This window comes from Natator depressus, chromosome 2, assembly GCF_965152275.1.
Source record: "Natator depressus isolate rNatDep1 chromosome 2, rNatDep2.hap1, whole genome shotgun sequence".
Lineage (NCBI taxonomy): Eukaryota > Metazoa > Chordata > Testudines > Cheloniidae > Natator > Natator depressus.
This window is the reverse complement of record NC_134235.1, coordinates 220293086-220320026: the sequence shown is the minus strand read 5'-3', so window position 1 is coordinate 220320026 and position 26941 is coordinate 220293086. Positions and strand designations below refer to the sequence as shown.

General features: G+C 40.6%; 1 protein-coding gene and 1 long non-coding RNA gene across 8 annotated transcripts in view; one reads left to right on the top strand and one right to left on the bottom strand.

Moving 5' to 3' along the window:
• Positions 1–26941, top strand: part of CDK14 (cyclin dependent kinase 14) — a 497609-nt gene that overhangs the window by 117928 nt on the left and 352740 nt on the right. For 6 of the 7 annotated variants that reach the window (XM_074945950.1, XM_074945956.1, XM_074945953.1 and 3 more), the window contains one exon: positions 19937–20182. In XM_074945950.1, the coding sequence (XP_074802051.1) occupies positions 19937–20182 (246 nt within the window). Of the gene's footprint in view, positions 1–19936; positions 20183–26941 lie in introns of those variants that run through there. The other variant, XM_074945957.1, reaches the window with a different exon arrangement.
• On the bottom strand, positions 6201–8870 carry LOC141981743 (uncharacterized). The gene is made up of 4 exons (XR_012637896.1): positions 8616–8870; positions 8381–8487; positions 7280–7507; positions 6201–6578 (listed from the first exon to the last, which is right to left on the bottom strand). It is a non-coding gene; the product is annotated as an uncharacterized LOC141981743 (long non-coding RNA).

Here is a 26941-nt window from a genome sequence, read left to right as displayed (position 1 = left end):
CAAAGTGCAGGTGATGTCTGCGGGAGTATGGAAACACATGAAAGATATAACAAGTGCTATTTTCTCATCTTCCTGTGAGGGAGTCTGCCTCCAGCTTGTGAAGTCAGTGCACACCCATGGGACCTCATTCCTGCTGGACATGCAGATAGTGACAACCATAAGAATGCTTTCTTCCGTTTACGAAGCTGGAAGATTGGGTCCCATCTATTAAACAAAGACCTGGCCACAATAGTCAGGCTGGACTACTGCAGTTCAGTGCAGCAATGAATGAGCACTCAGCATTAAAAGAGCATCAGTTAATGCAGAATAACACAGCGTGCTGCCTCAGCAACAGCTGCTGGCAGCCTTGATGCTCAGCTCTCTACGTGGGGTGCCCACAGAATATCCGGTCAAATCCAAGGTCTCAGAGTTTGATATTAAAGGGGCCTCCATGGAACTCCTCCAACGTAGCTTAGGGAGCGCTACTTTCGTTGTGGCATTGACCTCTCTTCAAAGCTATGCTCCTGAGGAATTGTGAAACTGCTGACCTCAGTGGTGAGAACAGGAGAGATGGCTTTCTTGGCAGTAGAGCTAACGCTTTGGAAAACATAATCAGATCAAGATATAAAATTCATTACATCTTCTTAGCTTTTCCATAGTGGCAACTAAAAACATCAAAAAAGAGAGAGAGTGGAAGAAAAGAAGAATAAAGAGAAGGCAAAAAGGATGAGAGAGTAGTAGGAAAGGAAGTTGCGGGGGGAGGAGGAGGAAATAAATAAGCAACATACCGTCAACTATTCTGGAGGAAGTAGAAAGAAAAATCAGACCATTAGACTATAGGAATCTTTGATTTTTTTTCTTGGGAGGCACTCATGCCCTGATCCAAAGTCCGCTGAAGAGAATGGAAAGACCCACATTGATTTTAGCAGACCGAGTCAGGCTCTTTTTGCTGCACATAATTCTTATTAATTAAAATATCCCTTTTTAATTCAGATTTGTATCTGACTGTGAGGATTTTTTATTTTCTATTATTAAATCACAAATTGAGCTTTAATCTTAGTTTTCACTGGCTCAAGAACCTGTGTTGAGCAGAGTCATTACCAAGTTGGTATTTTGGGGGGCCCCATTCTATCCCATCAATTGCCATTGCAGTTAATGTATGAACAATATTGACCATATACAGTCTCTTAGGTATTTACTGCACAGGACGCATGTAGGAGAACATAATTCTTGGTTTAGGAGATTTGCTTACTGAATCACCAGTTATTCTATTTGCTGAGGAAATGCTTTGACGTCAACGCTAGGTTTTGATGTTGGGTAACTAATAAGCCATAGGAGGGCTATGACCTGTGGCCATGCTTTTATCTACATTTTCAGTTGGGATTTGCCATTGGCCATAAAAATTAAGGATACAGGATATATTTTATGAATAAAGGGCCCAGTTCAGTGGGAGTTTTTTCAAGAGCAAATGCTCCAGGAACAGGCATTAAACTAATCAAGTTGAGTACGTTTTGATCTTCTTACTACTCTAGACCAGAGGTACCTTATGGTGATGGAAGTAAAGGAATGGAGACGTATGAACAGTGGCTGGGGTTGTTGGAGTCTAAGGGAGTTTGGCACTCCAATCCCATTGAAAATAATTGTGTACCTAATCGCCATTTATGCCTTTTAAAATCTCCCTCCATTGTGGTTATTTTCAGAATCCCAGCAAAAATAAGCACTCCCCTGTTAACACCCTTAAATGAGAGCATATCTGGGTGTTGGAGGAGCTACTGTATTTTTATGTCTGTTCCTTTAACCACTTCATGATCATAAGAGAGGCTTGGAAGAGATAATATAAATCTTTAAACTCTGAAAGATTTATATGAAATTAATAATTTAATATAAAACCATTAATAATGCATTAATGGAAGGAAAACTGTGTAGGAATTTGAATCATATTTGCACATGTAGCCATCTGTTGGAGCAGGAGGCTGAGTAGAAAACACTTTTTTTTGGTTGGGAAAGTGATTTGAAAATACATTTTTTAATCCTTTATTTTTAAATGCTGTTCATACGGTTACAGAGGAGAATACAGACCGCAGATCTTAATGGGTCACTCAGCAATGGTGTATAGAAGCTATCTCTTATATTTCTGTTTTCTGTTACACATTTGCAATGCTAGTATATATGTGGCATGCACACTGCTGAAGCAGCTTAATTTCATCTATTGAAACTACACATACTTTGAAATGAAGTTGAGGTACTGAGATCTACATAATTTTAATAATACTTAGCACTTGCATAGTTCTGTGCATTTTCAAAGTGCTTCACAAACATTATTTAAACCTTGCACCCGCTCTGAGAGATAAATATATTCTAATTTTATAAATGAGGATTCACAATTTGTCCAAGATCACAAGGCAAATAATTGGCATAAAGAGAAAACAAATTCAATAATTCCTGGCTCTCTGTCCTGTGCTTAGATTCAGTAGACAGCACTAATGTTCAGAGACTACATTAGCAGAATAAATGTATGCATATAATTTACGTTGAAAGCTCAGCCAACTCCTCTTCCCCCCCCCCCCAAAAAAAAAAAAAACAACCAAACCCCAACAACCCCGAAAGCAAACTGTATATTGTACTATGTATCAACTGTTTCAGCAGTTGATTTGCTTGGCATGAGTGGTCCCTTCATTCGCCTGAATCAAGTGCTGAACACGTGCTGTTAATAGTTAGTTATACATGTACAGGTAAATTCTCTTAATGTTATAAACTTGTATATGAAAAGCTGTTGAAATCCAATATAATTTAGCACTACGTTAATATCGCTTAGAAAATTCCAAAAAATATGACTGTTTCATAACAGATTTAATGAAGTAATTATCAAACAAAATCTGTGGGAGGTAATCACTGAAACACAAAGAAGAGCCTAACAAATCTACCATGTCAGCAGAAACATAGTGATTATGAACAGATTCATTTCCCAACCTATTCTGCAAGTACAATTCATGTACGAATGTAAAACTGATCCCCTTTCTAGAAGGCTGGTTTTATTAACAAAGAAAACAATAAAAGAGCAAAGATCAGCCAAACTGAGAAACAGGTTTTGTGCTGATCCCGGTATTCCTACTTCAGGACTGCTCAGCTCACACACTGCATCCTCTCTCTCCCACGGAGGACCCATCCCACCTCCCTTACATATAGGTGGGATAATGAGCCACCTGTCTCAGTGATGCAGTAGAGCCCACTTAATTTTTTCTCAGTAGAATCAACACCTGCTGGATGGAGTGTTTCAGGTGAAAATGGAGTATTAATGTAAGAGCTTCCAGCTTAAAATTTCTTCTGAACAGCACTTCAGTTCTTATATTTGTAATCATCCTGATGACAAAGACATTGGGTTTTAACAGCAGCCTTGACTTCAAAAAGAGAACCATCCTTACTGGAGTAAGCTTTTGATATGGGGATATGACAGGAAGATTGATAAAGAAGCTGCTTTAGGTTTGTTCTGTTACACCTGTGAAGGGATATGTACAATAAGGATTATATGATATGATCAGATCCCCACCACAAGACTCCAAAATTTGTCTTTCCTTGTGCATTTAACTGGCTGATGGGAGGCTCTGCACCCTATTACTATCGTTTTATTTAAATAGCACCTAGAATAAGATTTATCCCTGTAATGAGCAGCTTACCGTATGAATGCACAACATACAGACAAGGGAGTGGAGAAAGGAAGCAGCACAAAATTGTTTGTTACTTTCAGAATCAAAATTCTCCTTTTCCCCCCCGACCTTATAATAACCTCAATTTGTTGCCTTGTAGTTACTTAATGCTTTTCTGTTGGAAATTATATTTTGTTCTTTTTGGTTTTTCCTTAATGGTATTTTTTCTCTTTCTCGAAATTTTTAACCCAACCTCATTCCATCCCGTGTTTCCCCTCATATATTATCAACACACTTGCTGCCTACTTCCAGTCCTGCCTGTACCCATCAACTGTTTCTTTGACTCTTTCTTATTCTAGCACTAATAGTGTACTATCTGCTTACCCTTCACAATTGTCATCGGCTTCTGTTGAACACCCCAGTAATTGTTCCTCCCCATCGCTCCACAAGGTGACTCCAACTTGCCTCCATGCCTTCGTCCCAACAGTTAGGCCCTCTTCTCCACATTAAGCAATCCGCTGAGGCTGGTGCTGCTGCCATCACAGAGACTCCTGGACCAGTGAATGTGTCCTCTATTGCTGCCTTCCAGGGGAGTTGGAGAATTGTGTGAGCTGCCCCCAGGAGTTACTAATAGCCACATATGGTCACAGGCAGAAGGAGTTTTGCTGGTGTCTTGTCCCGCAAAAAGAGTGAATCGCAAAACTGAATAATCTTCCAAAAACTATCCTAAACCGCATTCCATCATCAGAAAAGGTCAAAATCCAATATTTATACAAAAACGTATTAATTTATTGTCTCATTTTATTTTGCCTTTTAGAGTGTGCCGTTGTCGTTTTGATATTTGCTGGTGCTATCCTTCTATCTAGCTGTAAAATTGCCTTCAGTGAGGCAGTGTGGCCTCCCTCCGAACTGGAGTGTGAGGGAACAGTACACTCCCCTGGGTGGGCAGAGCCAAACCCACCCACTCACCGGAAGTACCAGGGCAAGACAGGAAGTAGAAAAGGAGAGCCCAGGAGCTCAGTTGCTGCTGAGCCACAGGAGAGGAGAGACGCCTCTCCTAGGGAGCAGATGCCCCTGCAAGAACCTGGCCTAGCTCCGGAGTGGACCGACGCCTTGCTGTCAGGGGAGGCAGATGAGGACCCCGAGGAGGTGCCGGAGCTACCAGTGGCTGAATACCCCAAGGAGATAGGGGATCTTTGGACCACAGGACCCTATACCCAGTCTGTGGTAGGAAGTAGCCCAAGGGGACTAGACTCTAGTCCAGTTCTGCTGCCAGACAGCGAGTCAGGGTGTTGCGCCTGGAATCCCAGCTGACCCAGTGGCAGATCACTCTGCTACTGTTAGGGCTCTGGGATGCCTATGTCCCCCTGTGGCCTGTGTCCCCCTACTCCCTGACACTCCACTTCTGGAGTGGTAGCCTCCCCATCTTCGTCCAGGAGGCCTGTAAAAGTCTACCCCCTGCCTGAGCTCGCTAGACTATATTGGGTGCTCACCCCTGCCTGAGCCCTATGTGTTTGCTGCTCTGCCCTGCTTGAGGGCCTGGGCTTACATAAGACTGCTACAGCTCTGAACACAGGCCAGAGCCCTAACTATTTGTGGTTCTGCCCCCAGAGGGAGCCAGAGCCCCTCTACAGACTATTTGTAGCTGTCTGCCCCAGCCATGTGGCTGGGGGCTAAAGACAGTTGTGCTTCATCCCGCCCAAGGGGCTGGAGCTGCCCCTCATAAGTCTGTCACTTGTGGTCTGCCAGTAGCGAGGGACCACTGCAATGCCATATAACTAAATGTGATACATTATTTGGTCTCAGACATGGCTGCTGTGTTGCAAGGCCAGTTGCTCCATTTCAGAGTGATGTGTTTAGTATCGGGATGACTGTTTAATCCTAAGTTTTCTTTTTTGTGCTAAAGCACATTGGAAAATAAAATGCCTTTTCTAGAAGTAAGAAAAATTCAGGTCCGGATGGGAAACTGTGCGAATTAATGCCTTCTGCTCTTGCAGCTATATAGACACTAGTCAGTGATAGCTGTGATTATATCAGGGATAAATACATCCTGGAAATCTGCAATTTAAATGCAGAATCTTATATTCAGGGATATTTTTGATATTTCAAGAAATAATGTGATTCTTCTTTGAGTAATAACCCTATGGGTGCTCCACTGTAGGTGTGTTTGCATCCGTGAGTTGCTGATCGGAGAACTCTGGTAGTAGTCAGTCCTGCATGTGCTGCTCCCTGTCTGCCATGAGGCTAGTTAGCACACATCGGTGACCCTCCTCAGTGCCTTCTCAACCACCCCTGGCTAGAGACAGAGGTGTCCATTCGCGGATCATTAACTCTTTTTAGAATTGCTCATTTTAGCTTCCCTTGAAGGTTTTTCTTTGTTACTTGGTTTGTATTTTTATTTGGCCATATTACGTGCCAGCAAAGGACATGGAATTTCTCTTTTCCCACCTGCCTCCCAATTTGATCATTGGTGCTGGCGGCCCCTAGAGTTAACTGCGTGCACAATCAGTTCCTTTTGACTGGGACTGGAAACATTTTGATCTGTTTGGCAGGAAGGCATATTCCTTAGCTACTCTCCAGTTCCACGTAGCAAACTATCAAGCCTTGTTGGTAAAACATGACTACACAAAACTTGGTTTATTTATTGAGCAACTTCCTGATTCTCACAAGGGTTAATTCAAGGCCATAGTCAACGAGGGCTAGGTGGTGGCTAAAATGTCACTCCGGTCCGTGCTAGATGCAGCTGACATGGTGGCATGCTTGATTTCCATGACCATTGTGGTGAGACAGGCTTTGTGGCTTCACTTATCTGGCTTCGCTAAAGAGGTCCAAACTACAGTGGAAGATCTTCCTTTTGAAGGGATGAAGTTATGTGCTGAGAAGAGCGTCGCATCCCTTCACACACTGAAGGATTCTAGGGTAACTCTTTTGATCCCTCAGGATTTATACTTCTGCCTACAAAAGAAAGTACAGTCCTCAGCCACCATTGAAGTCCCGCTCATCACAATACACATCTCAGTACTTGTCACAAAGATCTTACAAGCCGCAGAGGAAGAAGCCTAGATTCCCCAAGCGAAAGCAGTTGGGATCTCAACCAACTTCCTCTCAGTCCTCCACCTTGAAGTGGCAGTTTTGACAGGTTGGTCAAGGTACCGTAGAACATTCTCCTTGTCCTCTCATGCTGGAAAACCCCACCCATCCCTTCGGAGACAGTCAACTGTTCTGCAGCACCCAGGAACAGATAACCCCCGACAAATGGGTGTTGGTGATCATCCAGGGTGGATACGCCATTGATGTCTCCTTCCTCCTCCTCTCAAAAATCCTTCCCCATCCCTCTTAAAGGACGCTTCTCACAAGAGTCTGTTAGGCCAGGGGGTAAACCATCTCTTTGGTATAGAAGCCATAGAGCCTATGTGTGGGCACCTAAAAGGCAAAGGCTTCTACTCTTGCTACTTCCTAATACCAATGAAAAAGGGAGGTTAGAGACCCATATTGGACCTCAGAGTGCTCAGTAGCTCTATCAAGGTGCAGAAGTTTCAAGATGGTCACCCTATCGATTATTATTCCAGCATTAGAGAAAGGAATTTTGGTTCTCGGCCCGCAACCTCCAAGATGCGTATATCTACATTTCCATCCTACCAAGTCACAGACATTACCTGAGATTCATGCTGGGCCGACACAACTACCAATCCAAAGTACTCCCTTTCGGCCTCTTGTCAGTCCCCAGGATGTTCTCCAAGGTTCTGTTGGTAGTGGTGGACCACTTACTCTCTCAGGGCATCATGATTTATCCTTACCTTGATGATTGCTTTCTCAGGGCACACTCTTTCGCTGAAGCCCAGTGAGTCACCCAGACTACACTGAACCTGTTCCAGAATTTGGGCCTACAAATCAATGTGCAAAATTCGACATTAACACCCATACAAAGACTAGAATTCATAGGAGCCGACCGTGACTCCATTCAGGTGAAGGCGCTCCTCCTTCATCACAGATTCTTCAGCCTCTCCACTCTGTTAGAGACGGTACAATCTAGCCCGCAAATTTCAGCCGGACACTGCCTCGAACTCCTGAGGTATATAGCCAAGGGCACATGCGTCATAGCTCATGTCAGACTACATAGGAGATGCCTCCAAGCCTGGTTCAGTTCAATTTACAGGCCAAACAGAGACAGCATTAACAAATTATTATTGATACCCACCAAGGTCAAGTAATCCTTGGACTGGTGGAAAGAGCCAGTGTAACGTATGTAAGGAAATCCCATTTGTTTGGCCTCCCCCATCGTTACTCCTGACTACCAATGCATCCCTCATAGGATGGGATGTGCATCTCAATGGGCTCACGGTGCAGGGGAAATGGTCACTATCCAAGATGTGCCTTCACATCAACTGCTTGAACTCAGAGTGGTCAGAAATGCGTGTGTTTACTTCCTCCCAATGATCAAGAACATGCACACAAAAGTCATGACGGACAATGTGGCCTGTATGTATTACATAAACCATCAAGGAGGTACCAGATCACACTCCCTGTGCCTGGAAGCACTAAAGCTATGGAACTGGTGCATTTCCGACAATGTCTTAATATCAGCGGCCTATTTGCCAGGAGTACACGACACAACAGCAGACCACCTCAGCCACAAATTCCCACTTGACCACAGTTGGGAAATAGATTTGATGATCCTACACGACATATTCCAGAAATGTGGGAAACTGACAGTAGACCTGTTTACTACTTATTGGAACAAGAAATATCCTCAGTACTGCTCTAGAGTGGGGATTGGATGATACTCCATGGGGGAAATTCTCCTCTTCCGATGGGACAAGGTCGTCTTTATGGTTTCCCCTCATTTCCTCTAATTCTGAAAGTCCTGTTGAAAGTGAAAAGAGAGAGAGAGAAAACATTCTGATTGCTCCCACCTGGCCCAGGCAGACATGGTACCCTGACCTGTCACAGCTGATGCTATGTCCACTGATGACTCTTCCAATCATTCCATACCTGCTATCGCAGAACGAGGGATGCACTCTCCATCCCAACCTGTGGATTCTGCCACTCAAAACCTGGCTGCTTTGTGGTTCCAGCACACAGAGACATCTTGCTCTGAGGAGGTACAGGGGGTGTTATTTCACAGTAGGAAAGGAGCTACTTGTCGTACCGACCTACAAAAATGGAAGAGATGTCAAATCTGGTGTCAGCCCAAAGGCGTCAGCCCAAAGGCATCACCCTGAATGCAACCACACTACTGGTAATCCTGGACTACCTGTTGATTCTCAAGAAATTGGGTGTCTATATCAGCTCGCTAAAGGTTCACTTAGCAGCAATTGCAACCTTCCACCAGCAGGTAGAAAGATATTCCATTTTTTCTCATCAGACCATGAAGAGGTTTCTCAAAGGCATAGCAAATCTCCTTCCCCAACCCAGACTTCCTGTTCTTCAATGGGATCTCAACGTGGTGTTAAAAAGACTGACTAGACCACCATTTGAACCCCATGGCCACTTGTTCGTTAACTCACCTTTCAATGAAGACAGTGTTCCTGATCACCATTACCTCAGCAAGAAGGATAGGGGAGATATGATGGCGGACCCCCTGCTTCACTGTGTTCTTCCCTGGCAAAGTCACTCTTAGACCATGTCCGAAGTTCGCTCCCAACGTGAATTCCGCTTTTCTATAAATCAGCTTATTCAGCTTCCAACCTTTTATCCTAAACCTCATCAGGATAATAGGGAAGCCATCCTCCATATGCTGGACGTGAGGAGAGCCTTGGCCTTCTATTTGGACAGAACAAGAGCTTTCAGAAAATCTCTGAGACACTTCCTTTTTATTGCAGATCAAACAATACAGCGATTTCAATTCAAAGATTCTCCAAATAGACCTCAAGCTGTATCAAGCTCTGCTACCAGATTTGTAATGGTGCATCCCTCCGTCTTCAGTATATACACACTCTATGAGATTGGTCTCTTCTTCCGTCGCCTTCCCAAAGGGTATTGTCATATCAGAAATTTGCAGAGCAGCTACCTGGGTATCTGCACATACCGTTGCAGAACATTATGCCATCCTCGGGGACTCAGCTGCAGATGTCAGATTTGGTGCCACAGTACTATCATCTGTAACAGACTTAACTCTGAAGCCCCAGCCTCCAGTAGCGGGCACTGCTCGGGAATCACCTACACTGGAGAACCCATAGGGACACAACTGAAAGAAGAGGATGTGCAGTAATGATGGCTCTTTGAGATGTGTCCCCTTATGGGTTCTCCTTGACCTCCCCTCTACTTTGAAGTTCTAATAGTTGAAACTGTGGTAGAGAAGGAACTGAGGAGGGATTGCCCATGTGGGCTGATTAGCCTCGTGGCAGGCAGGGAGCAGCGCATGCGTGGGTTGGACAGGCTGCTATCAAAGTTCTCTGATCAGCAGCACAGGGACGCAGACAAACCTACAGAGGAGCATCCATAGGGACACACATCTCAAAGAACCATCATTATTGCACAAGGTAACTTCTTCTTGTTGTGATACTTCATGGGAGATGGCCCTAACTTCACAAATATTTCATTATCGTATTTAATTTGAGAAACTCTTTGGATGTTTTACAAAATTAATGAATTAGTCTTTACAGTTTTATTTGTGTAGTGGAATTATCATTGTCCCCATTTTATAGTTGAAGGACAAAAAACCCCAACAACACAGATTAAATGATTTTCCTCGAAGCTATTCAATGATTCCCCCTCCCCCCCGGTGAGAACAGAACTCAGATCCCCTAACTGTGTCCTTTCATAGCCCCTATCCAGGAACAGAGTAGAAATAGGAAGCTTCAAAAGTTTCAATATGGATAAACATCCAGTCCTCTGTGTGCTTATTCAAGTATTATCTGCACTATCCAAATCTTCAGGATCTACAAATTAGAATGGGAAATAGTTAAACAGAACCCATTTTACTCAGGCCAGTGATCAGAAATTTAAAGAGGAAGACACAACCAAACTGAGAAGACCATTTGGCATAATTTCTTAAAACTTTGTGTTTATTGGATGAGGAAAATGGGTTCATTTCAACTTTGTTTATAATATTTCATGTGGGCAATCAAAACAGAATATGACATGTTTTCCCAAAATGTAAGATGTGTTTGTAGAACCTTATGGCACATCTGGTTTTGCAGCTGCTTGTGATGTTTAACAAGTGGCAGGTTAGCCCCGGGGCCCTGGCCAATTGAGGGTCCCCTGGAAAAATGGGTGCCTCTTGTCAAAACTTAAGTCTGATCCTTCAGATCTTGCTTACATGAGCAATTCTTAATGTGACCGGGTGCCTGGATGGGCCACACGGAGAATGCTATACTCAGGTCAGACTGCAAAGAATAGGGCAAACAGTCCGTCAAACTGGTAGGTTATTCTATAATTAGATTCACCAAGCCAGTAACAAAACAGCTTCTGCAATACCACAGTGGTTACCAAAAAGCCAAATACAGTCTCCTTTAAGCATTCCAGCCCTTGCTCCCATCTAGACAGCTCAATCTAATATAGTGAGAGGTTCCTGAAAACCAGATTCACCATATGTGAGGTTTGCCAATCCCAAAGGACTGATCCCAAGGTCAATATGAGTCTCAGATCTTACCCAATAATCACAGGGATGCCAATCCTTTAATAACTAAAAGATTAAAGGCTTAATAATAAAAGGAAAAAAATAAGAGCATTGCAGTGGTTAAACGATCAATATACATACAGATAAGTGTAAAGTCCTGAGGTCAGTTTTGTTCCCCGGGGTTCTTTCAACCCAAAGCTCTTGGTAACTTTTACTCTGTGCGAGGTGGTGTCAGGAAATAAATCAGGGGAGACATGGCTGTCCGACCGATATATGGCTGGCACAAATAGGACAACACGAGTGCTTTCACTTAAAGCCAAACTTTACTGAGTCTCAAGCACTAATATACATGTCTGCAACAGGTTAGTAAAGCACCCTCAACCCTTGATAATTACCAAAGCTGAGCGTGGCTCTCGAGTGGCACAACAGCAGCCCGTCGGCTAGTGGGGAACACAAGATGCATCCAGAGGGAGAGTCCAGTCCTGGAGAGTCCTCCCACCTCAAACTTTTCCCCCTTATTTATACATTAGTAATAGAATGACATGTCCCTTAAAGAAAACTTGTTAAGCAAGCATTTCCAATGGGCAAGCAAGAGGCTCCTTCTGATTATCGATTAACCAGGTGTGGGTTTTTCTAGAGTTTGCAGCCTTGAGGCCCCGATAGACATTCCTGGGGCACATCCTGCTCTTCTAAGATACATGTATCAGCAACTTCAACACAATTCTTATCAGGAAGGATGCGGGGTCAAGCTGCCCTTTCTGTGGCACCCAGAAACCCCCTTCCCCTCCTGCCTTGGTTAAACTAAGCCTGCTGATTTGGCTAATTTACAGCCTGCTGACTTGGCTGCTTTTAGGAATAAGCCATAGTGGTTTCAGGCACTTTACTGGTTTTCCAAAGTCTCCCCGTACAAGTTTCATAGAGATGGTAAGGCTGCTGATTTAAATCTTTCTAGAACCAATTTAAAAGGTTAGAGTCCAATAGGCAGTTCAGGTATAGAATCTGTTCAGATTCTTCCATGAGAATTCACTCTTATTGCTTAGCCCTTCCCTGTCGAAATTTAAGCAGACCTGAGAGGTCATTTATTCACATAAGGTAATTAGCCAGTACTTATTTTAGCATAGATAATTAAATGGAAGACAATATAGATAATGACAGGTTTCATGCTCAAATAAATTGGTTAGTCTCTAAGGTGCCACTAGTACGCCTTTTCTTTTTGCGAATATAGATATTAGTTTCCCACAGTATCTTACATCTTTGATCTTAAGGTTAACTGAACCATCTGCATGCATAATAGAAAACAATTAAGACCTGAAAGGACATTAGCATCTACAAGCTAATCTGGTTACATGTTAAACTTCTAACAGGATATAGGTAAACACAGACAAATACACTTAGCATCTCCCTTGATCTGTTACTACAAATAAATGGGTTAATGATTGCTGGTCTTGTACATCTCTTTGAAATTCACATACAAGTAGATTGTCTTGATTACTTTTTGTAGTAATTTTCCCTCTGCTGATACGCACACATTCTTGTCAACTGTTGGAAATAGCCGATGTCCACCTTCATTGCATTTGCCTCTTTAGCACTACAAACGTAATTTTTCCTCTCTTGGTATTCACCCCTTCTTGTCAACTGTTGAGAATAGGCCACTTCCACCTTAATTGAATTGGCCTCATTAACACTGACCCCCCCACTTGGTAAGGCAACTCCCATCTTTTCATGTGCTGTATATATATACTGCTTACTGTATTTTTCACTCCGTGAATCTGATGAAGTGGGTTTTAGCCCATGAAAGCTTATGCCCAAATAAATTTGTTAGTCTCTAAGGTGCCACATGGGCTCCTCTTTGTCTTTGCTGATACAGACTAACACGGCTACCACTCTGAAACCTGTCTTGTAACAATGGAATTTATCTCCTTTACCAAGTACCTAGATAGGCAAAGTATCAAGGGGACATTCAGGACCATAATGCTATTAATTGAATGCATGGATTTCAAGGGTAATAGAATACTTAAAAAAAAAAGTAGTCCCAGATATGGAGCTAGTTGTTGACTGAACATTATAGGCTGAATCCTCATTCCTACTAAGCACTCATCCTGTAAGGTGCTGAGCACTTAAGCACAAGCTTATTTTTAAGCTCATACATGGTTTCATTGACTTTAATTGGATTTTTCACATGCTTAAAATTAAGCACATGCCTAAGTGCTTTGCTGAAGTGCATCCAGAGGGCTCAGCAAATTGAAGAATTGAGCCCTGACTGCCATTTGCAGTATTTCAGCATGGGGTAATCCCAAAAGGGTGGAAAGCTGGCTCCACACCAATGTCATAGTTCTGGTGTGTCCCATGCACTTGTATGTGAGGAGGTGTGACCAGAGTGGATTGTGCTCCAGAGGTCTTTGTGGGTATAACAGCAAACTTGCAGATTTGTAACAGCTGCCTAATTCCAATTCGAACAGTTCTGAGACACCTATAACTTGTGCTGGGGCCATCACCCAACTGTTCTGGGATTGGAGGAGTGGGACAAAAGAGGGCTGGAAAGCCACTTTTGGGGTCCCCTGTTCTCACCCAGAGTCTGCTGGGTACTGCTTTGTTACACCTGAGTATTCAGTACTATATGTTTCTGAAATGTGGATCAGCAGGTGTGAAAATCATGGGGAATAATCTGTTAGTTTCTATAACTCTAAAATCTGGCAGGCATTCAATGAAATTGTTCAATTTTAAGCACTTTTTTCTTACTGTCTGGCTTTGAGTGTAATAATTCTTTACATTTTATTGGAAAAATAACACAGTCAGGATACTAAAAGTATCATGGGCGTTACCTTTTCAGTTCATAAATTTAAAATAAAGTGTGCAGTAGCTAAATTAATGTTGAGATTAGTTTGTTGAATGTTTCAGTTCACTACAGAAATCTACTCACCTCCACTTGTCTCAAAAGTAAAGAAAAGTGCACCATGCAGACGGGTGCTGGAGCAAGGTTATGATTCCTTTGCTAAGGATTTCAGGTGGTAGACACGTTCCTTTAATCCGCCCCTCTTTTCTCTCCTCTTTTTTTGTTCTCTTCAACACAAATCTCTCACAGAGATTTGAAAGCAGGGGGAAGTCCTAGGCTGAGGCATGTCGACCCTTTTCTCTACTTATTTACCTTTTGGATGAATAAGCAATAAAAAGGCTTTGAGAGCACTGTTTTGAATCAGTTTAATCAGCTATTGGTTACATCTCCTGAAAGGAAGTCTCCAGCAGGGGCCATGCCCAGTGGGACTTGCTAGAGGAGCCATAGTTAGCAGACAGGGACACTGCCACACAAAGATTCAGTATAAGTGTGATTCAGTGAAGGGATGAGAAAGTGAGAGAGGTGACGGAAGCCAAGCCCGTCACCTAGGGTGAGCAGTTGCCCTAGCCTTGGTAAAGGCTACTGAATAGAAAAATCACTTTTAAAAGTGGACATTACCATTTAAATACAAGCAATAAGTAAAATGAAGAAAAATAACCATTCTGCTACTACATTAGTCTGAATGCTGATTGTTTCAATAGTTTAATGCCTTAACCGTGATATTGTTTTGTTAGATCAAAGTTTCTGAAACTTTTTCATAGTGAGGGCCACATTTAATACACAGACTGTCTTGTGAACAACTTTCTCCCATTTGCACTTACGAAATGTTCCTGTGGTCTTGTGTACACTTAGAAAAGCCCTAACTTAGCAATTGCACCAGAGCTAACTTCTAAGGCATAGAAGGGCAAATTGGGGCTTAAAACACCTTTTGCCCATACTGAAGAATCAGCACCGATTCTGCTACACCAAATAATTGGAGCTGTTTTTGAGTGTGAACTATAGCAAATGCTTATATGAAAAAGCAGTAATAGAGAAGTGTGTGGATTTTAAGTTGTTGTTAATGTGGTGGTCGTTTTGTATTATGGTAGCACCTAGAATTCCCAACTGAGATTAAGGCCCCATTGCACTGTATTCATAGAGCTGAACACCAGAAGGGACTACTAGATCATCTAGTCTGACTAGCTGCATAACACAAGCCATTACATTTCACCCAGTTACCCAGTATTCAGTCCAGTAACTTGTAGCTGACTAAAGCATTTCTTCCGGAAAGGCATCCAATCCTGTTCTGAAGACATCAAGCACTGGAGAATGCACCACTTCCCTTGGTAGTTTTTCCAGTGGTTACTTACTGGCTCTGTTAAACATTTGTGAGTTATTTCCGATTTGAATTTGCCTGACTTAAGCTTCCAGCCATTGGTCCTTGTTATGCCTTTCTCCACTAGTTTAAAGAGCTCTCTAATACCCAGTATTTTTTCCCTGTGAAGGTATTCATACACTAATCAAGTTAATTCTCAATCTTCTGTTTGATAAACTAAACAAATTGAGCCCTTTAAGTCACTCATTGTAAGGACTTTTCTCCAGCCCTTGAATAATTTTTATGGGTTTCTTCTGCACTTTCTCCAGTTTTTCAGCATCCTTCTTAAAATACGGACATCAGAACTGGACATTATATTCTACAATTGATCTCACCAATGCCATGTACAGAGGTAAAATTACCTCTACTCCTACTCATTATTTCCCTGTTGCTACATCCAAGAATCACATTGGCTGTTTTTTACCCAAGGGTCACTCTGGGAGGTCATGGTCAGTTGTTAATCCACTGTGACCCTAAATCTTTTTCAGTCACCTATTTTCCCAGATATAGTCCCCTGTTTTTCAGGTCTGGCCTCCATACTTTGTTCCCAGATGTACAACTTTGTATTTTGGCTGTATTAAAACACATTTTGTTTGAACGGGTCCAGTTTACAAAGTGATCCATGTGACTGTCCTGTCCCTTTTCATTATCTACCATTCCACCAATCTTAGCATCAGCAGCGATTAGGATTATGGTTCCTGTTTTACAGATGGGAAATGGATGCACAGAGATCATGACTTGCTCCCAAGATCACACAGGAAATCTGTGACAGTGCTGAAATAGAGTCCCCATCTTCTAAGACCCAGTCCAGTGTTTTAACCGTAAAATCATTCTTCCTCTGTAATGCAAATAAACTGCTGGAAGTAAGACAGAGGCCAGCCAGCTCCAGACCACCAGCAAGGATGTCTCAGACCACTAAAGGCCTACTGACCTCTGTTTCAGAACCTCTCAGTTAGATTACTTGGTCCAAAACCAGGTTTATATAGCCATGCATGTATTTCTGACAGCCTTTTGAGTGGCCAAAATATAAGAATATATATGAAGAAATGACAAAAGTATTTCTTATGCTATGTAAGGAAAAGACAGCTACTTTCAAATCTGAATTTTGTTTTAGTTTGTCTCACACTGTACTGTGTGGTACAGTGCCAGGCATCCTCTGCTGACTTCTTAGATAAAATGAAGGCTCTTTCCATGCGCAGAAAAAAGACCCCCAAAATAGTACAATAAGCCATACTGATACCTCATACAGGCAAAAGAAAAGGAGTACTTGTGGCACCTTAGAGACTAACCAATGGCTCAGTGCTGACATTTCAAACTTCAGATTTAGCAAAGGGTAGATTTTAGTCCTAAATTCTCTTTTTCTGACCATAGATGGGGAAGAATGTACAAGTGTTGTTCAATCCACCTGTTTGGTGAAAAAGCATTCCTTTTTAGAGTTTCATGAGGAAAACAGGTCAGACAGATGAAACACCCATTTGAAAATGGCAGAATTCTGGCATATGAAAAGTTATGAATAGAAAGTTCTGGGGGTCCCTCAAATGCTTAGTTAATTCAGATTCCGGAGGATTTCAGTATCCCATAGCTCATGCTCACTTGATGTGCATGTATAACACTTACATGTGCCCAGGAAGGAGAAAATATATCTATTGCCATTAAATTTGCCGAGGAAATAGATTTAAAGAGTCTGTGAATGGATTTTTGACAGAACTAGCGAGTGATGTACTTTGTTCACAGTACAGGCAGAGCAGAGGCAGCAGCAGTCCAGGCTTGTCCATCTTTCCACAGCTTCTGCTCCTGGAAAGGGGCACTTCTATGAGTGGTGTTCAGTCTGCATTTCCATTCATTTCCTGAGCTGCAGAACCTCCAAGAAGGTGACCACTTGGAGCAAATTTTGGCAGTGGATTTTGTGATGTGGGCATTTTACATAGACCACCAGATGGTAATCTCTTTGGGTGGATTTTAACCTAGTCTAGATTCAAACTAGTGACCTAGAAGTGAAGGAGTGCCCTCTAAGACATTCAGTTTGAAACTATTACCATTACTGCTTTACACACAATAGATGGCAGCACATCTGCTGCCTGTATATTTTCTGGTTTCAGAGTCGCAGCCGTGTTAGTCTGTATTTGCAAAAAGAAAAGTAGTAGTACTTGTGGCACCTTAGAGACTAACATTTATTTGAGCATAAGCTTTTGTGAGCTACAGCTCACTGCATCAGATGCATCTGATGAAGTGAGCTGTAGCTCACGAAAGCTTATGCTCAAATAAATTTGTTAGTCTCTAAGGTGCCGCAAGTCCTCCTTTTCTTTTTGTGTATTTTCTGTAGGTAATATGTGTTTAACCCATATTAGAGCCTGCAACTGGGCAGTAGGTTCTTCAGCGTAACATGTAAACAAAACTCCATGTAAGGCAGATGCAGTAATCACAGCATCATTACGCTGAATTGCAAATATTTAAGTTTAATGGCTGACTGCTGATCTTTAACAATTTCATTAAGACACGTGTGTTTTAGAAGCCTTTTTATTATTTTGCTTTTTGTTTTTCATTCATTAGTTCATAATATCTCGGAAGCTGAGAAATTTTTTTCCTTCGCTGATTTTATTTTACTGGGAAAACATTAATGGCACCAAAATTTAACATTGCTGTTTAACCTCAGCTTTAGCTCATGCATTTATTGTGTCAGAAACATCTTGGGTTGTGCACCAGCATCACTGATTTCAGTGTATGTCTAGAAAGAGCAATATTAAGTGTTTAAAGTGGTGTGTGTATTTGTGGCTGGCATAGTGGTAGGGGGAACGGAAATGCATTTTAAAAGGGAAGCCCACTTAACTTCTAAACCAACCAGTTTATTTGGTCTTTGTGGTAGTAACGATATACCAAAGTTTAGCCATTAAGACAAAATCTGCCCAAAAATGTGTATATGGCTTAGGATGAACAGGCACTGCTCCTAATCTTTGGTACCAGCGACAAGTTTTCAAAGTGATGAAGTTTTAGTTGATTGTCTTTTTAAATAAGAAATGAAACTTGTAATCCCTGTATTGGAATATCAGTCGTATACCTTTAATTAGAATTAAACCTGTCTCTGGTAGTTCAGATAGTGCTGTACGGTGTACGTAATATTTAATGATGAAGGCAGTCTTTGGGCCATTGTGTTTTTCTTGGTGTTTATGGAGGAGTGTAGTTATATTCAAGAGTATGATTGGTTTGTTCTGTATTGTATCCTTTATTTCTGCATGAAGGCATTACTGGGTATTACTGTCAGTGAACAATCGAAGTAAATTGGATTTCAAGCAACCAAACCATAAAGGGAACTGTGAAGAATGATTTGCTGTTGGAAAATGTTTGTTTGCATTGGTAACAGTTATAGCTGTGAGGGAGGCGCCCTGCACAAACACATCTCTAAAACTGATCCCTGGTGTGACACCCAATTTGTAATGCTTCAGCAAGTTTTCAAAATATCATCAGTAAGGGCCCTGCAAATACTTACACACTTGCTTAACTGTACACATCTGTAGTGATACTAAATCAGTATTGCCAACCCCAAACATTTAAAAATCACAAGATATTTCAAAAATATGTTTTGGTTTCTTTTTCTGTGCCTTTGGGTTTTTGAGCTTTTAAAGTGTACTTGGATCCCATTTTCAAGCTTTTATTTGCAACCACAAAGGTTAGAAAATTAACCTTTCAAAAAAACCCCCAAAACTGTGTCATATAATTACATGCATACAGGAACTGGGCTTCAAGCAAAACCACAAATTTTGCAAGACTCGTAGTAAAATCACTAGAGCTGGCAACCTGTAATCACAATGGTGTTACCTGAATGTGTAAAAGATACGTATGTGCCTAAATGTTTGCAGGATCAGAGCCCCCTGTCACAAACCTAGGTAATATAGTTCAACCCTGTGGCAAGAACAAATGAGAACTCTGATCTTTGTGCTTTAGTGTGTCATCAGGCTGAGGTTTCTCATGTTTCAGTGCTTGGGTATTGATTTACTAATTTGATTTTCTGGGGCATATGGTGGTGATGATAATACTGCATAAGCATTATTTTAAAAGAATACAATAATTATAAACTAGTATTGAATCTTTGCAGTGCAGCACAAAAGTATGTATGTAAACTGGTATCATTTATTTAAGTTCGCTCTCATCCAATTTTAAATAAATGGAAATCGATACTGGTTGCAGATACCAGTGACTGGATTGTGGGATGAAGTGGACTGGCACCGTTACAAAGAATAGCCTGCAAAAGTTTAAATAACATAGACCTCTATTGAGACATTTATTTTGAATTTGTCATTTTACATGATTATACAAACTGTATGTTGCTTCCTCCTTTCTTATCCTTTCTATCTTTTTTTCTCTACCCTTTAAGTAGTACATCTGATATACCTATTTGTGTATATATCTGTGTGTTTGTATATATATGTGTGTGGTGTATCTATAAAAATACACGTTTTATAAAATTTCAGTATTTAAAAAATGTGTTCTTGTTACACTTGAAATTTTATCTCTTTTAATTTCAGGCGTATACATGATATTCAGTGCATGTAATTTTTTTTTTTTTTCAGATATGTGTCACAAAGATGTCTACACGGAACTGCCAGGGAATGGACTCAGTGATCAAACCCCTGGACACAATTCCCGAGGACAAAAAAGTCAGAGTTCAGAGGACACAAAGCAGTTTTGATCCATTTGAGAAACCAACTAGTCAAGTGAAGAGGGTCCATTCAGAGAACAATGCTTGCATTAACTTCAAAACTACGTCAGCAGGGAAAGAATCTCCTAAAGTCAGGCGACATTCTAGTCCCAGCTCTGTAAGTGCATCTGGCTATATTACCAGTTTCTACACCAAATGCATAAATACAGTATATGTTTCTTACCTTTGTAAATGAAATTCAACACTTCTTAAAGCATTCCTCTCAGATTAAAACTAATGCATTTAAAAGAAAAATCCCTTTACTGTTGCTACTAAAAATCTAAATTACATTTCATTATAATGTTGTGTTTAATCTGACAATTCTCTCAGCTCATAGGCAGTTAGTTTCACTTGTTTATGGACTCTTTATGGACAGTGTCTAATCAATTTCACTTTTAGGGTCTCATCCTCAAGTACAATGCTGAAGTATTTGGATTGCTAACTTTGCAGGGGAATGTTTATTTCCAAAGAAAAGTTGTTTTCCCTGGAAAGTCAGTCAAACACAAAACCCCGCAAACAATGTAGTCACATTTATTTTGGTCTTAGGTTTTATAAAAGTATATTTCTATTAAATCTGAATCTTGGGCCAATTTTGACTTTTTTGTGTACCTTTTAAAATCTTCGTATTTTAAATGGAATATATAAGTGAAAATAAGGTTACTGTTTTCTGATAGAACCATGCTGCATGTGGAGAAAAATGAAAGGATTTTGATCAATGCAGTATTATGTTTGTTTTCCTTATGTGATGTAATATTTTGAAAGTAGGTTGATAAATAAAATGTCATGTCTTTTATGAATAGTGCCCAGACAGATGTCCCACAAGAGACCTTAACAAATTATTGAAAAATTGTATCTTCTTTTTACTGTAGTAGGATAAATCCATAATAGTGTGACCTTTGAGATAAAGATTACAGATTCAAGGAGAATGCAAAGAAAACTTCAAAAGTTAGTTGGCGTGAAAGTGATTTAAAAGATTGATTCTTTTCTGCTGTCTTTTCTGGATCAGGCAGAATTTTGAGAAAATTCTGTTTCTATGAAGAAATGTCAAAATTCTCTTTTCTACAGCTGAGCTTTGTTTAACCCATGTGAATTTAACAGATAAGATGTCATGCCCTTAGGGGACTGTACGTTGTAGGAAAGGTTATATTTTAAAAGGAACTATCTTTAACTATCTTTAGCCAAAATATTTAAATAAATGGTATTCTATTATTGTTTAACAGTGCAATTAATTGCAATGAATTGCGATTAATTTTTTTAATCTCTTGACAGCCCTAGAATAAAGTTAAGTATGTGTGTAAGGATTTTTAGGATCAGATACTTGATTTCTTCATTTCCACAATCCTCTTTTCTTAACTCAAATACCCTTACATGCTGCATCTACAAACCAATTTCTTATTGTACTGCTTCCATATAGCTTTTGGTCACTTCTCTTGTTCTTGCCTATGGAATTCCGAAAAAGAGACTCACAAGATAAAAATAGTTTATTACAATGGCTGTAACTTTAATAAACAAGAATGTGAATGGAGGGGAGTGTACATAGTCTTTGTGGAATGGGTAACTGTAGCACTCTGCTTAGACTTGAGCCACATTTGGTCCTGACTGGCAAACCCCAAGGTCAAAATGGCTACCAAACCGGATATACTGTCTAGCCCAGTGGTTCTTAACATTTACGGCAGCCTGCACCCCTTTGGTTCTCAAAATATGTTCTCGCATCCCTTATCAAAATAAAAATCTGTTCTCGCACCCCTTATAAAAAAAAATCATTGAAGTAGGTCAGTTCTTTAAACCTAGATATATTTTTTGTTTGTATATTACAGTAATCGTTAAAAAAATGTATAATGTTAATAAATACATAGGCTTGATTAAACAAAGTAGTTGTACTTACTTGCCTGTGCTTAATTTGTGTTTTCGATGATTTGCCTTCTAAAAAAATCTGGCATGTCTCGCACCTCCAGAAAGGGCATCTCGCACCCCCAGAGGGAGAGTGCAATGGTAAATCATACATTCAGTAATTAAATGCCAACAAAACATCCCAAGGTTATGGACTGATTGCTTTCCCTAAGCCCTGCCCCCCCTCCACTGCACAGGTAGGATGAAAGGAAAATTTTGTTGCAGTAGCAAGAGAGACTGAATGGCCCCTTTGCTCCACCCCCAGCTCAGCCCAAGGAGAGAGGGCATGCACACTTCCCTCCCTCCTGGCCAGTAAGAGGATTCCTTGAGCTGGAGGAACAGTCTTGATTGAAAGGGGGAAAGGAGCCACTGGCATCCATACAGGGAAATCCCCAGCAAACTCCAACCCAGCTAGCCAGACACTGCTATGCTGCCTTTTGAGTGTGTCTGTCTGTCTCTCTGGGGCAAGAAGGGTGGTGGTGGTGGTGGGGGGAGGTGGTAAAAAGGGAGGCTGAGCTGAATTCTCAAATATTTCCCACCTCTCAGTAGATCCAGGATAGTTTCTCCTCTGGCTTGTGTCCACTCAACTTATATGTAATTTGGGAAAATTCTGATGCGTGTTTGGCTGTCTTGTTGCCCAATGCATGTCTGCATGGTTAGATTCCCTAGGAGATGACAGGCTGTGGTTTTGAGTAACATGAGTTGATACAGGTTTTTTGGTCTTGTTTTCTTCTAGTCTTCGTGTTCTGTCGCAGATACCCATCATCATTTCCTCTACTACTTATTCCTTGTATTTTTAGTCAAAGAATCACTACCAGATTCCTCATTGTCAAATTATACCTTGCTGGGTCTGTAAATACTTCTGGCATATAGATTACACCCATCTGAGTTGGCATTTGTTATGAGAAGCACACTGCCAAGTTTGTTATGCCCTCTAGGTCATAATCACTATAATTTTGTTTCAGTTCCAGTTCTCTCTCTCTTTTTTGGTAAGCCTCCATTTATGTACGGATTCTTTAATAGATGAGTAATATCTTCATCTTTTGTTTAATAAAATTTCCACTTTCTGCCCTGGTTAGTATTTTGAAAATGCATGCCAAATCATTTTGCATTAGGCAAAAATTGTCATTTTGCCTCTTTCCTACCATAGCTTAAAGCCTGCCTATGCCTTCACTTCTGTAGCACTCATCAAAACAACTGTGTGTCATTCTCTGATCATTTAATTCCAGTCTCCTATCAGTTCACATTCTAGAATATAGAGGTAACCCAAAAGATAACAAACATTCTCAAGGTTTAACCACACCACTTCTTTAGAGAACATCATTAGAATATTCTAGGACTTTAGCCTCTAGTTCAATCAGTCGCAATAGCTGAAACAGCTATAGGGCAGCTTTGTGTTGCTGGGTGAAGAGCAAATGGAGAATAATTGCTCAGCAGGTGGGATATTCTCAATGTACACACTGCAACTTCTGTTGTTGTTGTTGGGAGATAGTACACAGAGGATTTTGGGATTGAAAATCTGGGATTGTATGTTCCTGGGCACAGTTTCTGCCATTCAGAAATGAAATGATTTGCTGTTAAGTAGCTTGCATCATTTAAATTAATGTTGCACCTCTCCATAGCTGTATAGAAGTTCTAGGTTGTTAATTAGTTCTGTGGCATAAAGTGAGAAGTTGTTGCATGAATTGTTTTTTGTTTGCTTACACGTTTAGACTTTAAAATCATCTGACAGATGTAAACTCATTATGTAAAACTATGACCTAGTATTTTGGTTAATTCTTCAAACGTTGAGTATTTATACACAGTAGCTGGGAGCTTGCTTTTGTGTTCTGGGAAGCACACTGCAGATCCTGTATAGACATACTGTTACTTAGATTAGAGGTCCCTGCATGCAGTTACAGAATTATTTATTGGGAAAGAAACTGAATCTTGTTGTTGAATAAAATTCCTAGTGGAAGAGATTGATGCTCTTTGATAAACACAGATAATTCAGACAGGCATCAGGAATTCTAATTTTCTGCTACTCCTTTGGACACGACAAATCTGCATGTTAAAATTATGCATGTAGCCAGCTAGGTAACTTCATTGCCCAACAGCTCAGGACAACCCAAAACATTTATACAGACAAAACATAAAGAGACACTATCAACTTGAAATGAAGGTAGTCTGTTTCGGAAAATGAATTCAAAGTAGTCCGATAGTGCACCTTTCCCAGAGTGCCATTGCTAATTTCTTTGGTTTTACAGTCAAATGCTTTTTAAAATATGGTATTCTTTCCCCTGTAACAACTGGGTGAAAGTGTCGTACAAATAATGTAAAAACTATATGGGAGAAACAATGAAAACCATTAAGCACAAAGAACAAATTGGAGGGAAAAGAAGGGTTTTATTTTTTCTCTAATTGTTCAGTTATTGTAATATTAGGTGCTAATTGGAACTATAGACAAAACATTTTCATAGAGAGGGGTGTGATTTTTCAAGTTGGTACTGTCCTTTTAATTATTCCAGTAACCTGGACAAGCTGATGAGGTGCACATACAAATCTTGGCTGCAGTGAGTGACCGGTGTATCTGACCTGATGCTGAAAATAAGAGTTCTCCTGCCTCAGGTTTCATATAATCACCACTGAATAGCAGAAGAAAGCAGACCTGTCAGGCAAGTTGTGGTATTCTGCTAAGTTTCTTTGCTGGCTCCATTCAGACTGTCATGTTCACGTACTGTATTTTGGAGCACAGGCACATAGCTGATTCTCAGTGTACACCCCTGCCCAAATCGGAGTATGGACTACAACTGCCATTCACTGATACTTTCTTAGGACCTGAGGCACAATTTCAGATTGTTCACACTGGTCAGTTGAAGCATCCAGGATTATAAAATGAAGTTCAGATCAGCAGTCTCGGGGACATACAATATAGTGCAATGTTTAATTTATATAATCTTGCTTTAAAAAGAAAATTTGAGTCCTATTTTATTGTTTGACAGCCAAATTTGGGTTCCAGGCTATTTTTCGGACAAGTGACTTTATGGTAGGATAAGAAAAAATAACTGAGGTATTATTTACTTGATAGATATTAGGGCTCTCAAGTGATTAAAAAAATTAATCGTGCGATTAATCGTGCTGTTAATAATAGAACACTATTCATATAAATATTTTTGGATGTTTTCCACATTTTCAAATATATTGATTTCCGTTACAACACAGAATACAAAGTATGCAGTGCTTACTTTATATTTATTTTTTATTATAAATATTTGCACTGTAAAAATAAAAGAAATAGTATTTTTCAGTTCACTTAATACAAGTACTGTAGTGCAGTCTATTTATCATGAAAGTTGAACTTACAAATGTAGAATTACGTGCAAAAAATAAAACAATATAAAATTTCAGAGTCTGCAAGTCCACTCAGTTCTACTTCTTGTTCAGCCAATTGCTCAGACAAACAAGTTTGTTTACATTTGCAGGCGATAATGCTGCTTGCTTCTTGTTTACAATGTTACCTTAAAGTGTGAACAGTTGCTTGTATGGCATGTTGTAGCCGGCGTTGCAAGACATTTACGTGCCAGATGTACTAAAGATTCATATGTCCCTTCGTGCTTTATCCACCATCTCAGAGGACATGTGTCCATGCTGATGCTGGGTTCTGCTCAATAAGATCCAAGACAGTGCAGACCGAAACATGTTCATTTTCATCATCTGAGTCAGATGCCACCAGCAGAAGGTTGATTTTCTTTTTTGGTGGTTCGGGTTCTATAGTTTCTGCATAGGAGTGTTGCTCTTTTAAGACTTCTGAAAGCATGCTCCACACCTCGTCCCTCTCAGATTTTGGAAGGCCCTTCAGATTCTTAAATCTTGGGTTTAGTGCTGTAGCTATCTTTAGAAATCTCACATTGGTACCTTCTTTGCGTTTTGTCAAATCTGCAGTGAAAGTGTTCTTAAAATGAACAACATACTGGGACATCATTCAAAACCCCTATAACAAAATATAGGGCAGAATGCAGGTAAAACAGAGGAGGAGACATAGAATTCTCCCCCAAGGAGTTCAGACATAAATTTAATTAACACATTTATTTTCTTAGCGTCATCAGCATGGAAGCATGTCCTCTGGAATGGTGGTCAACACATGAAGGGGCATACGAATGTTTAGCATGTAAATACCTTGCAATGCCGGCTACAAAAGTGCCATGCGAATGTCTGTTCTCACTTTCAGGTGATGTAAATAAAAAGCAGGCAACGTTATCTCCCAAAAATGTAAACAAACTTGTTTGTCTTAGCGATTGGCTGAACAAGAAGTAGGACTTAGTAGACTTGTAGGCTCTAAAGTTTTACATTGTTCTGTTTTTGAGTGCAGTTATGTAACAAAAAAAAATCTACATTTGTAAGTTGCGTTTTTCACGATAAAAAGAAAAAAGAAAAGGAGTACTTGTGGCACCTTAGAGACTAACCAGTTTATTTGAGCATGAGCTTTCGTGAGCTACAGCTCACTTCATCAGATGCATAGCATATCGTGGAAACTGCAGAAGACATTATATACACACAGAGACCATGAAACAAAACTTCCTCCCACCCCACTGGGTAATAGCCCATTACCAGCAGGAGAATGAGTTTGTATGTGTGTCTGTGGGGGGGGGGGGGAAGGGTGAGAAAACCTGGATTTGTGCTGGAAATGGCCTTCCTTGATGATCACTTTAGATAAGCTGTTAGCAGCAGGACAGTGGGGTGGGAGGAAGTTTTGTTTCATGGTCTCTGTGTGTATATAATGTCTTCTGCAGTTTCCACGATATGCTATGCATCCGATGAAGTGAGCTGTAGCTCACGAAAGCTCATGCTCAAATAAACTGGTTAGTCTCTAAGGTGCCACAAGTACTCCTTTTCTTTTTTCTTTTTACGAATACAGACTAACACGGCTGTTACTCTGAAACCTTTCACGATAGAGATTGCAGTACGATACTTGTATGAGGTGAATTGAAAAATACTATTTTTTATCATT